A 12,901-nucleotide genomic window follows, 5' to 3' on the forward strand; every position below is an offset into this window, starting at 1 on the left:
CCTTCGTCGATTTGTGATAGGTCGAAAAACTTTTAAAGCAATACACTAAAAATTTCTTCATCGCATTTACTTATCATAGGCATGAAAAGAATTTCAAGTGAACGCTGATAACGACGCTGTGTATGCGTATTGAATAAAAATAATAAGTGAAACAGCAACTGACTAAAACAATTTCACTCCAGAGACCTATCAATGCGTGAATTGCGACACAAGTTGGAAGAGAGAACTTTAACCGGAGAACTATTTTTTAGAACTTTTAATAACTCTGGTAATATTCGCTCAATCAATAGTATTCATTTAGGATTATTTTCGGATTGACAACATTTCTACGATAGGAAATCAAGTGCCAAAATGTATTCAGAAAGACACCGGCGAAATAAGTTTTGTTTCCTATTCGTTTTAATAATTGACGAGGATAAAAGAAAAGTGCGAGTAATTTTGTTCGGAAATTAAATATACGTTCGCACGCAGGACACACGAATTTATGCTGCACGTGGATCCACGATTCAAGGTCGAGTACTACGATGCGCAAAAGATTTCGCTTAACTCAAGGTCTTCCGCATGATGGTCGGCTTCGGTTGTTTCTTTCATGGAGCGTGAATTTCATGGAAGACCTTTTACCGAGTGCTTTTCTTTCGATTAGAAACAAGGTTTCGATTCGGAGCTTTGAAACGAGCTGTGATCTTATTATTGATGGTTTCGTTTCTGTTTTTCAGTTTTTCGTTGTCTAGTTCTATTTATGATGTTCTCATAATAGTCTTATAATTACGAGGCTGACTAAACACCGACTGTGACGTTATTTGAGACACATCTGGCTTACCTGCCTGTGTATCTGCACGAACAGGTACCATTCTTAATTGTAAAACCTGTTGCCTATTTGGAGGACACGGATAAAGTATGATTAACGGTAATACGCGCTAGAAAGAATTCAGCCACGGTGTGACGAACAATGTTTATAATTTGTGATCCGAGATCAAGTTTGTAGTTTGATATCGTAATTGTGAATGTAAACATCATTGAAGTGCTCGCGTGTATTCCGGTATCAGGCGAGAAACGAGATAATACGCTCTTCTCAAATACTTATTCCTGGACGTCGTAATTTTGAGAAAGATAAGAAGCCTTCGATGATTAAGCTCGCGTCTCATCGTGCCTTATCGTGTCTCACCGTATCGTAGAACACCGGCAGATAAGCTCCGCTTCAAAACACGTTCTTATCATTGTTTCTAATGTCTCCTATCACTAAAAGAGTTGGATTTTCTATGATGTATTGTTACGGTAGAAAGATAGCTTTGATTTTGTTGTTCTCGAGGAATTGTGTGATAAAAAATTAATATCAAATTTGAGCGCTAGAATTGGTCGAGGTCATCGACCGACGTTCGTCGACCTCTCCAGAATTTGTCCACCATGCTTATTTCTGGATGTCGTTAAGAGTATTTTCCAAGAAATGTGCGTGCGTATGTCCCGCCTCAAGGCCAGCCGTACTTTAACAAATTAAAGCTTGATGCGTGGATAGAATCGTCCGAACTTTAACGATTAATGTTCGATTGTTCGGCCTTTTAATCGTTCCTGAAAAGTGGTAGGTAACTTTGTTGAAAATGACTTTTTACCAGACTTTTTCCGTTCTTGTATGATTATATGTTATCGTGTTTGCATGGTTCTCGAAAGGTACTCAACGGTTTTCATAAACAAAACCAACTCGAGTTCCTGAGTTTGCAAACGCTTTCGAATCGATACATTGTACATGCATATGTATCATTCTCGATCTACTTTGGCTATGCATTCGAGGATTTATGGGCGACGAAGTCAGAAATCGAACAGCTACGCATAGTGAATAGACTGCAGAACTTTATGCAAATTCAGATTTTTCTGGTTTAATTTATTGAACTCGTTATGTCTGAGAGTTGTTTCTTTTATTATCGGTTTTGTTACATCCAAAGAACAATGAAATTGATACTAATCTTCACGGAAATTGTTATGGTATTGCGTTTTGTTAATTCATATTTGCGATAAATGCATAAAATTATCAATTTAATAATGAAGGAGGATGATCCGATCGTACAACTCTCTATATGTATGTATTTAGACGTTTTCTCGTTTAAAACCGGCTATACATTGGAATGATTCGAAGCAGTAGGCATTTCGTGCATTTTTACCTGAACATGATGGAGCACGTTTGTCGTATCGAACGGTTGGGAATAGGTACTTGTGTAGGTATATACCCGTTGTTCGCACAAATGTTAACCGTAAAAAGGTGCCAGGTATAATTGTATACATATAGTTATTTGCTCCTCGATGGGTGATCGTTTCTGTCTATCCGAACGGTAAGTCGTAAAATTGTTGAAAAGAGCAAAACATGTGCGGTCGCGGCAACTCGAGGGTCCGAAATTGACGAATGGCTTTCGCTTTCAACGAGTGCGCGCACCGTTGTTGTATGTATACATATAGTATGTATAGGCGATTGAACTTTGCGACACGCGAAAACACGGAGTAAAGACACCGTACTTTGGTGTATGTATTCTATATGAATAAGAACTAACTTCCCTCCATCTATTTGATACGGTGTTGAGTGGTGTGTGTTTTGTGTATTTGTGTATATATGATTCAGTGGAAAGTTAAAAACTATGGGAGAAGGAAGCTTATCGGGAACCGATCGTTCGCTGATACGCTAGGACGTGAAAACAAAACTATACGTATAACTCGTATACGTACGTATCGTATCGTATCGTATCGTATCGTATCGTATCGTATCGTGAAGTGGCAAACACACTGGTCCGATGCGGCGAACGATTAAGTGAACACTCTCGTAAAGATGCTTGGAGTCATTAAAAAAAAAAGTGATAGTTTCGTAGCGAAACGATGATTCGTAACTCGTAACTTCGAAAACGGAGGATCGGTCGAAACAAACGACTATAGTCGGCAAACGGACAAAGACACCTGCGAAAAAGAGCCAATGAACTTGCTTGACCTGAAAGGGAAGAGGCTGATATGCATCGACCATTCCAAATACGCCTTCGACGTACTGCTTTAAATTCTCGTTTTTAACGCGATATTTTGATATGTGGGTCACTTTCCTTACCAGTGTAGCAACTATTTTGCGTGAAAATTCGAATCCGATTAATCAAGGCGCTGCCACCGGATTGAATCAGGCGTTTACAGATCATCGGTATCAAATGATGTTATTCCAACAAATTCTTCGAATGATTCTCCGTATTTTGCGTTGACTTACGTAAAATACGTTGGATGGTAAAAAAGAAAATGGATCAAAGTCCAAAACTCTTGGATCACAAGACTATATTTCAACGATGTTGCCGTTACAATATTCTAGAGATTTTTATTTTTTTTATACGAACGAGATATTTTATACGGATACGATTTTTACATACGGACGAGACGAAAATTAGGAAAGTTTGTATTTTTCGAAGAACACGAGTAGGTACACGTATACGTGCACGTATGCGCATACATAGATATATCGTAACTCATTGCGCGTTGCTATTGTTACAATCATGGTACGATTTTGCTCGACACACCGATGACATTCGTTATCGATAAGACTACAACTAAGCCGTAGATATAATCCGCAACCGCGTGTACCGAGGTCGTTGCTGCTTGAATAAGAGGGAAAGAAAAATCGGTCGTAGAACGTACATTTTTCCACCATTTGAGTAGCTTGAGATTCTTGAAATGATCGGGTCTAAATATACCGTGCAAGATTGTAATCGAAGCGCGTAGTCGGTGACAATTGAATGTATTCGAAACTATGTCGTGTAAATGAAGGCACTGCACGAATCACAGACGTTCTGTTCTCCTCGCAATGCGTTATACGTTATACGTAACGTTGGGGAAAAAATAGTCAATGAGGTGTGGAAGAAAAGGAGCTGGATCGTACTTCGAACATGGGATATCCGTCGCGAACGATTCGTTCGTCGAAAACGCGAGCTACATAGCACGAAAGATACTTATTTATAACGACACGTTACGCGCGGGATTCATGCCAGACGTATAAAAGCGATTTGGACCAATTTCTCGGACGAAAACGACAATTTGCCGCAGCTTGTTGCAAACTCGACCTACGAAGCAAAGAAAATATCTTTCATCTGTGCTGACATTTTCGTAGCAACACGACTCGACCGAGTGTAATTTTGCGTTTATCCGATCCGGATCGTTCGGTCTATCCACCGGTAACACCAATGCTGTTGTTTCTAATGGATAATCCACCATCGTCGAATGACCGTAAATGTATTTGCATAGTTATTTCTGGACGTGGTTTCGCTGTCTCTACTCTGCTCTATCGCGGGTAAACAGAGATCGTTGTGCGACGCGCGATTGCGCGCGATATCGCGCGACCGACAAGGAACGGCGGGAAGGTCTGTGCGAGCGCGCGAAACTCTGTCTACCGTTCTACATCGAGAGACCATAATGAAATGAAACGTATCAGAAAGAGTAAATGATGTCTCGGCACAGCTGTTTCGAAACGGATCGAAATTTGAGGCGTACCTATGTAGATACATACATATATACTACGTGTTCCGAAGATACGTTCGAGGATACTTATCGATGTTCCTAGAGTCGTAAATAAGTGAAACGATTACTCGGAGTACGCATACATAACTGTTGGACAGGTATGCTTATATTCACAGCTGCGCATATGGTAACGTTTCGTTGTTATCTACGCGCATAATAATGTTGTATACGCGAGGAAATAATTTATGCGTGTTAGGTACATATGTACACGTTTACGAAAGCCAAACGCGCCAACTCGAAGTTTCGTCGTTTCACTTCTTCCTATTAAGCTGTCCACACTCACTCAAGTGACCTTTCATGGAGGATGATAGTTATCGGTGTCGCGAGACCGAATTTCCCACGTTTTCGACCTTCCATCGTTTGCGATTCCGACGACAGAAGATGCTAATGATGCGAAAACTAACCGTGAACCTAAAGTGGCTTGTAAATCTAAAAGTACCATGACATCGAGCGTAAGCGTCTGCGAAAGCATGCTGTAGTGTTGTAGAGTTCTCGATTTTTCAGTATTTGCTGCGTTCCTGATCCGTTTGCTGCACATTCAAAGGTACGAGCCGATTAACGAATTCAGCGAAGAAAATGGTTTCGCGCTATTTAAGAGGAAGCCCCGCGGCGGCTAAAAGGAGAACCGTCTAGTGTAGCCGATGAACCACTCGATGGGACGAAAACGACGCGCAAAAAGGTCGACCAGCGGACAATCGATCGGGCGATTTTCCAAATAAATCGTGTAATGGGCTAACGCAAAGAGAACGAGTTTCAGATGTTTCAGATCTACAATCTCTAATCCTAATCGATTTCAAGCGACAAAGTGTACCACATTTCGTCTCGTTGCTAGTCGAAAAACCAAGTGTGCCCAGGCACGAATTCGCATAGATCGATTCCACCCTTTCCTTGGCCCAGCGACATCAAACAGACTTCTTTCGCAATTATCAATACCTTGGGGTCGTTTTCGACGTGACCTCTTTCCTCGCGAGACAAAATCGTGGACACAAAATTTATCAAACCATTCCCGCGTTACAAATTCCTAATTCCCTTATGGTCAAACTATAATGCAGTTTGCATAATCTTCGTTTTTATATGTTATACCGCAAGAAACTGAATTATGTACATTGTATATGCTATAGTTTACAAGGCATTACTCATCGACGTGAATCATCCCGTTTAAAACCAGACTAAACGCATTAAAATTACGCGGACACGATCGATTGTGTAACGATTCTTTCAGATTCCAGCATTGTGTTTCGAGAGATCCAACGAAGATTCTAAACGTCCTGTTGGTTTTATCGTAAGCTCCGATTCGAGCGCGAAATCGAACGGCGACAATACATAATGCGACTTTGTCCACACGGATTTCACCTCGAGGTTGTTGGCCCCTGATCAGGCGATCACCGCTCGCCGGACATTATACCGATGTTCGGCGGGTGATAGGCTGATAGGCCGCGATTCCACGTTTCCTGCGCGGCGCTTGAATCTCTTTCTGGCTTGCCTCGTTTTTAGTAAACGCGTTGCGTCATCCCCGGAATCGATTAACGGTCGTACTTACGCGACCGTCACGTAGACTATTCAAAGTGATCTTAACCGCGAACGAACGATTTGCCCATCGAGCTTTCGCTTCAATTCATAGCCGAACGTTCCTGCTCCCCCGTTCCCTTTGTCGTGTTCGTCCTTACGCGAAACATTATACGCGATGTGTAGTCTATGAATCGCAAAGCATCGATAGTTTTCCATTCCCTGTTCTTCCGTGTAACACGCGTTCTTAAAGTATACGCTGTTCTATGCTCTGTCCGCGAGATATCGCGCGGATCTTCGGTTTAACGTTGAAATATTCATTCGGTGTCGTATTCGCAGCGCGTTCCGACTGTTCGTTCAACGTGAAAAAACAAAATGGTAGAAAGCTAGTGTCATTGTTACGAACAGCAATCGTCGATCGTACAGAAACGTGCTATTTTTTTGTTGTTATTGCAAGATAAAATATCCAACAGCGCGTTGGACAGCCGTTCTGGAAAACCTCTTAGCAGGCGTAAGGCTAGGTATACATATATTACATATGTATTCAGTTTGAACCCTCGTGTTGGGTATTCGTCGCCGAACAGCAGGAGAGTGGCATATAAATATGTCCGCCTTCTCCAAGTTTGGATGCGACAGCCTGGTTGGTCGAATCGGTTCGCGCCTTGACGAGTCGATGAGATTTACAACCCCAACCTATTCCCAGCAACCTTTCTCGAATGTAATGTTTTACAGTTCATCGGTCGCCTTCCAAGGGACAAAAAGGATGGATAAATATGTATATCTAGCTAAGGGTACGCGCATTCGAAGTCATATGGTAACCAGGTGTTTTTTCGTAGGAACCTTATTCAACGAGCGGTATAGAAAAATAATTATTTCGCAGAGGCACTTTTACGAGCGTGACAACGGATTCCTATGTTTTCGCTTTAAACAGATGTAAGACGACCGATTTAATGGTTTTATTCGTTTCTCGGATAGAATGACGTGCTAACGGTGCAGTTTTTATGCCTACAGTTTCCTTCGTCTTGATTACCATGCTGCTGCGCTATTCTCTGCGATACGATTCACGTGTTCAAATTGCATCAAACTGCATGTATAGATTGACACGGATTGTGCTCTAGTTTCGAAGGTGTTTTCTGTACATAATTGTTCAGAGGGACTGAACCTTTTCCGAAACAATTGGAGACGGCCGTACACGGTGGAAACTGTGATCTGACATTCGAAAATTCTTTGACTTGGCCATAACAGTTATCGATAGTTGGCAAGAGAACCTGAAGCGACGGTATTCTGACCATCCGCAATGTTTCCTCGGTTGACGTGCAATCTGCTTACTCGCTCTTTTCCACGTCCACCTCCGCCTGCCTTCCTTCTCTCCTATCCTCTCGAGAATAACAACCGCGAGCAACGTGCTAGCTGTCCGTGTACACGAGTATGTAAGCATAGTTGCTTACATACCCACAGCTATGACTGCAATCTACGAGAGTAAGATAGTTGCAGGACGCGTGCCTTCGCGTATGGAACTCCGCTCGTCGACACTCGTCGACTTCCCGATCACCTCTCAAGAACCCTATAACATAACTTCGCATTCCATCATCCCCATTCTTCTGCGTGTTCGTTAATATGTATCGCTTTTTATTCTTCCACCACGTAATATCCAAATGATGCAATTGCTTCTGAAAAATGATAACGCAGTTTCCGTAAATATCCAAGCCACGACGTTTTATAGTTTGACGTGTTCACTCGCATTGTATTTACATATGTTTGTTTTATTTGCATGTATGTATGTATTTATGTATGGACGTCGCGCGTGACAGTTGCTGCGCGTCGCAAAACGTTTTCGAAAAATAGCATTGCGACTGCGCGGCGGACCTACAGTATATGCCCTCTACCTCACGTACAGTACCGTATAAATTGACTCTCGATCGAGTCGAATTACAGAAATAGGGATATACAAACAACTGCTTCCAACATGGACGCGACCCGTACTTTTTACATCCGAGCCTTCCGAGGAAATAGTATACACCTACGAAATAAATCATACGACCTTTGCGCGCGTTACCGATTAGCCAAACCTGGCGACTTTGAACGTGTAGATAACAGCGTATACGTATACATACATACATACATACATACATACATACATACATACGCATATGTATATATGTATGTATTCATTGTTAATAACTCTTTTTACACGTCTTTCTTTTTCTTACGGTGAACAAGTTGATTTTCATTTGTTTCTCGTCAAACAAAATTACGCAATTTCGAAAACGGTTATACATATACATTATACACATGTACAATGTACATCTCTACGGAATTTGTGGCTGGTATATGTATAGAACCTGGTCGTTGCCGTTTTCATTCGTACGGGTCTGTATTCCGTACCTAAATACTAGTTGATGCGTTGCAACGATGATGCTTTAACGTCATCTCTATTTAATATGTTGGCAATAATTCCCAAATACGCAATATGTGTGTAATTTACGAAATTCAACTAAAATGTTTCAAGGCAACTTGAAACCCGCGTATATGTATACATCTTATTCCTATCTACATACACGTTACATACATATACGGATAATAGGATCGGTTAGTGGACCATAACATGGTAAATGTTTGAAATAATCTTGATTGTACTGTGAAAATGCATTATCGAAATTCAGTACTTGGTACGAGATCATGCGTTATTACACATATCTCTCATTTTCATCGAATGAAAGTCCGCGACTACGAAAAATACGTACATCTTTAAACTGTTTACAGTGTTTTGCAATCTTATTCGAATATTCCACGAAGAAGCATCTAGCCACGTAGAAAAAGTTAATTGTTAAAGGAACGTTCAAAACAAGACTATCGAGAATAACAACGGCACCAACAACGAACGAGACGTCTCGTAGATCACTACACCATGGCGTACGTGCCGAGGCACAGGTATTCAGCCCTGACCGACTTTCGTGTCTTCGACCGACGCGGATTCTACCACGTTCCTTCCCCAACCGTCCATCGTCGTCTCTTTTCTTCTCTCCTTACTCTGTAACTAAGCGACTTTTAACTTACAGACATAACGTATTCTCTTTAATTTTGCGTTTCTTTAAAAAAAAAACTCTTAATTAAAAAGCGAGATTAATTATCGATAGTTCGTCGTCGAATATTAAAAGTGCATTCGAGAGTGTGTGTACTGTGTATAATGTTCGAGCATTTATTGATTCGTTAACAATTTTCTATGTATCGAATACGTCGATTATGTTGATGCTGAACAAAAGGAGCTTGTTGGTGGTTCGAACGAATCTAAGTTCTTTCAAAATCATAGGATTTATTTTAACACTCCATCGGGCGACGACATTCTACGCAGACTATAGTCTACAGCTGGCAACTCTCCGCTGTACAACTGCTGCGTATAGCTAGCATCAGCACTTTTCATTTTACGGAAAAATATTACAAATGTATTATTATACGTATATTTATAATAGCGTATACTATTAAACATTTGTAATAAAGTTCAGAAAGCTTGTCGCGTCAGTGTTTAAGAAAATTTAACTGCAGACAGACCGTTCATAAATTCTGAAACATCTACCTATTTTCACTATTTTTAGACTACCGACCGTTCACGGTAGTTTTCACAACTAATTTTAGTCGACTTCCCGATAGTATGTTAATATCTATTGCTTTACTTGGCTTTACTTTACATGGTGTCTTTCGTTTAATATGGACAGACTGCACACGTATGTACAATGTGTATACATATATTTTTTTGTTTCATCGTAGAGAGTATAGAATATAAACAATAAAGTATGTTATCTAATACTACATTATCGATAGTCTCGAATCGTTCGATATGAAAGAACACCAAGCACGTGTATGACTGTACCCGTGTATACATATATATATACACACACATATGTATATAAATACAAACATTCTTGAGAGGTTATGTGCAAGCGGAAAAGCGGCAGTTTTGGAGATAATATATTTTTGTATAGTCCTCAACAAAGCAGAGCAGATACGATACCTAATTTCACGGAACGATGTTTGCTCAGGATCCTTTATTGAATCTTACATATGAAATTGGTTCTTACGATCTGTTGCACTTTTTTGGACGTTAGATGGTTATGTTTTTATGGAATATTGTTATTATCGTCGTACCGTAATCATTATTACATCGCACATCATGTATATTTCCAGAGTTAGGAGTTGTTTGTCACATGTGAAGGCTCGCAGTATTTTATGCAGTTCAAGATTATATTATTCGCAGCAAACAGTTTTGAATGAAAGTGATTCCTATAAGGTAGATCCAAAGGTTCTAGCGTTACGAGAGAAATTGTTATATTGTGATCACCTAGATTTGCAAAATCTACGACTGGGATATACAAAACGTAAACAATTGCAAAAGAAACAACAAATATATACACAATCGAAGATGCAACAGAAGCTATTTCATGAACCTGTGTTCAGCGTGATGTGGGATGAAAAGAACAAAAGCAGTTCAATTGAAACAGAAACCGATAATGATATAGAGGTAGAATTGAAAGAACAAAAACCTGTGCATATGCCATATTCCAGAATAGATACCTATGAAGCCGTTGACGTCTTACCAGAAAAGATAAAAGAGAAAACACATGTATTGTTAAACCAAAGATACAAGGATTTATATGAAAAACATTTGGCGTTAGAGGCTTGTTCCAAGATCAAAAGCAAACGAAATTTGAAAGAACTTATGAAAGATGAAAACATCAAAACATTACCAAAGGGAGAATTGTGGAAAGTTCCACCAACTTGGATGTCAGATTTTGAACAGTTCAACGAGACTGAAACCGATAGAGACTGGTATAAGAATTATGGAACTCCAGATCCATTATCTACAGTCAGTTCCATACCTTGCGGTGGATGTGGAGCGTTGTTACATTGTAAAGATCCGGCAATTCCTGGATATCTACCATCCGAATTGTTTTCACATTGCAAACAGAACGAGTTAAAACTTACAGTTTGTCAAAGATGTCATTTTCTAAAATTTTATAATGCCGCGTTAGAAGTAAAAGTGTCTGTAGAAGATTATCCAAAGCTTTTGAGTACTATAAAAAGGAAGAAATGCGCAGTTCTCTTGATGGTGGATTTGACCGACTTTCCCGGTAGTATATGGCCAAATTTAAAAAGCGTTTTGCATCCTTTCACACCGATTTTTCTGGTCGGGAATAAAGTCGACTTACTTCCTCGAGATTGCCCGACTTTCTTCGACAATGTCAAACAGCAGCTATTAAATACCGTGCTCGATGTAACCGGCATAAATACGGCGAACGTGACGCATGTTGCGCTTGCATCAGCCAAGACTGGTTACGGCGTAGAGGAGCTGATAAATAAATTGCAACGCAAGTGGCGGTACAAAGGTACGTAATTTGTATTTTCTTCTAATCTGTCTTTATCTGGATCGTTTGAATATTGTTGTAATTCTAGGAGATGTTTATTTGGTTGGATGTACAAATGTTGGAAAGAGCTCAATGTTCAACGCTTTGCTCAAGTCAGATTATTGTAAGATACAAGCTGTAGATCTGATACAACGCGCCACGATATCACCTTGGCCAGGAACGACGCTGAATTTATTGAAATTTCCCATTTTGAATCCGCAGCCACAGAAACTTATGCTTCGAGCACGAAGACTTAAGCAGGAACAAAGTTTTAGTATTGACGAGAAGAAAAAAGGAGAATTACTGTTCAAAAAGACGGGGAAGATTAAATTTGCTACGTTGCAGGGTATAATAAATTATGTGTATCTTATGGCGTTCGACCGATTCGTGATGTACGCTCATTAAAAGTTTGTTACGTATATGTTGGGTAGGATATATAGGTAGAACGTTTACCGAAAGAACGATGGAGAATGCGCCGATTGATCCTTTCTCAGAAAAGTCGCACAAATTCATGGACGGTAAGCTCGGTTTCGACGAGTCTCAACTGGAATACGCAGAAAGTCGTTGGTGCTACGACACACCGGGTACTATACAGCGGGATCAAACACTAGATTTGTTAACAACGGACGAATTGTTGTTAACGTTACCCCAGGAAACAATCGTGCCGAGAACATTCATTTTTAGGCCGAAAGAAACGGTATTCGTGGCCGGTATGGGACGACTGGATTTTTTGGAGGGAGACCTATATATTCGGTATGCAATGTATATCGATATATTTCGAGAGACTCGAAAACCGGGGACTGCATTTCTTTGTTAGAAGCGTAAACGTGCATTTGGGTATCGAGTTGACATAGGGGCTGGTTTGTTCTGGAACAGGTGTACATTGTTCACGAGCAAAGAACTGCCTATAACGATGTGTTACACGAACGACGCGGACGAGATTTACGAACAGCTGTTGCAAACCGAAGCGTTCGTCGTACCGTCCAACGATCCCGAACGATTAAAAGTATGGCCAAAATTGGAGGGAATGGAAATGAAGTTGACTGGTATCAGTAGACACGAATCCGTCGCCGATGTTGTATTATCGAGTATAGGTAATCTGCAATATGGATATTTTTTCGTGGGGAAGGAAAGGATGTGTAACGTGTCGTATTCAATTATCTTTAGGTTGGATCGCAATCACGCCGCACGAAAACCAAAATATTGCGTTGAAGGCGTGGACGCCGCAGGCTCGAGGTTTATATCTGAGGACTCCGGCGTTGCTCAAGAAAAGCGTAATGCATCGCGGGATCAAGACAGCAGGAACTCCTCTGTATTCGTTGGGAAAGAAGATGTACGTTAAATAAAACGGTTTCTGTTCTTTGTTACGTATGCTGCGAAGTGTACGCAAGTGTGTGCGGGTTTTCCGTGCGTTACACCGATTTATTGGTACGTTTCATGCTGCTATTACAGTTACCTGTCATGGGCGAAAC

General features: G+C 40.6%; 1 protein-coding gene across 1 annotated transcript; it reads left to right on the plus strand.

Annotated features, from left to right (window-relative positions):
- Window positions 1–10,082: 10,082 nt before the first annotated feature.
- On the plus strand, window positions 10,083–12,775 carry LOC107186880 (nitric oxide-associated protein 1). Its single transcript, XM_015574834.1, has 5 exons — window positions 10,083–11,411; window positions 11,479–11,775; window positions 11,861–12,182; window positions 12,306–12,523; window positions 12,597–12,775. Exons 1-5 carry the CDS (start codon window positions 10,148–10,150, stop codon window positions 12,773–12,775), a joined length of 2,280 nt encoding a protein of 759 aa, XP_015430320.1. The 5' UTR covers window positions 10,083–10,147.
- The last annotated feature ends 126 nt before the right edge of the window (window positions 12,776–12,901 follow it).

Source organism: Dufourea novaeangliae, unplaced genomic scaffold (assembly GCF_001272555.1).
Source record: "Dufourea novaeangliae isolate 0120121106 unplaced genomic scaffold, ASM127255v1 scaffold81, whole genome shotgun sequence".
Classification (NCBI taxonomy): domain Eukaryota; kingdom Metazoa; phylum Arthropoda; class Insecta; order Hymenoptera; family Halictidae; genus Dufourea; species Dufourea novaeangliae.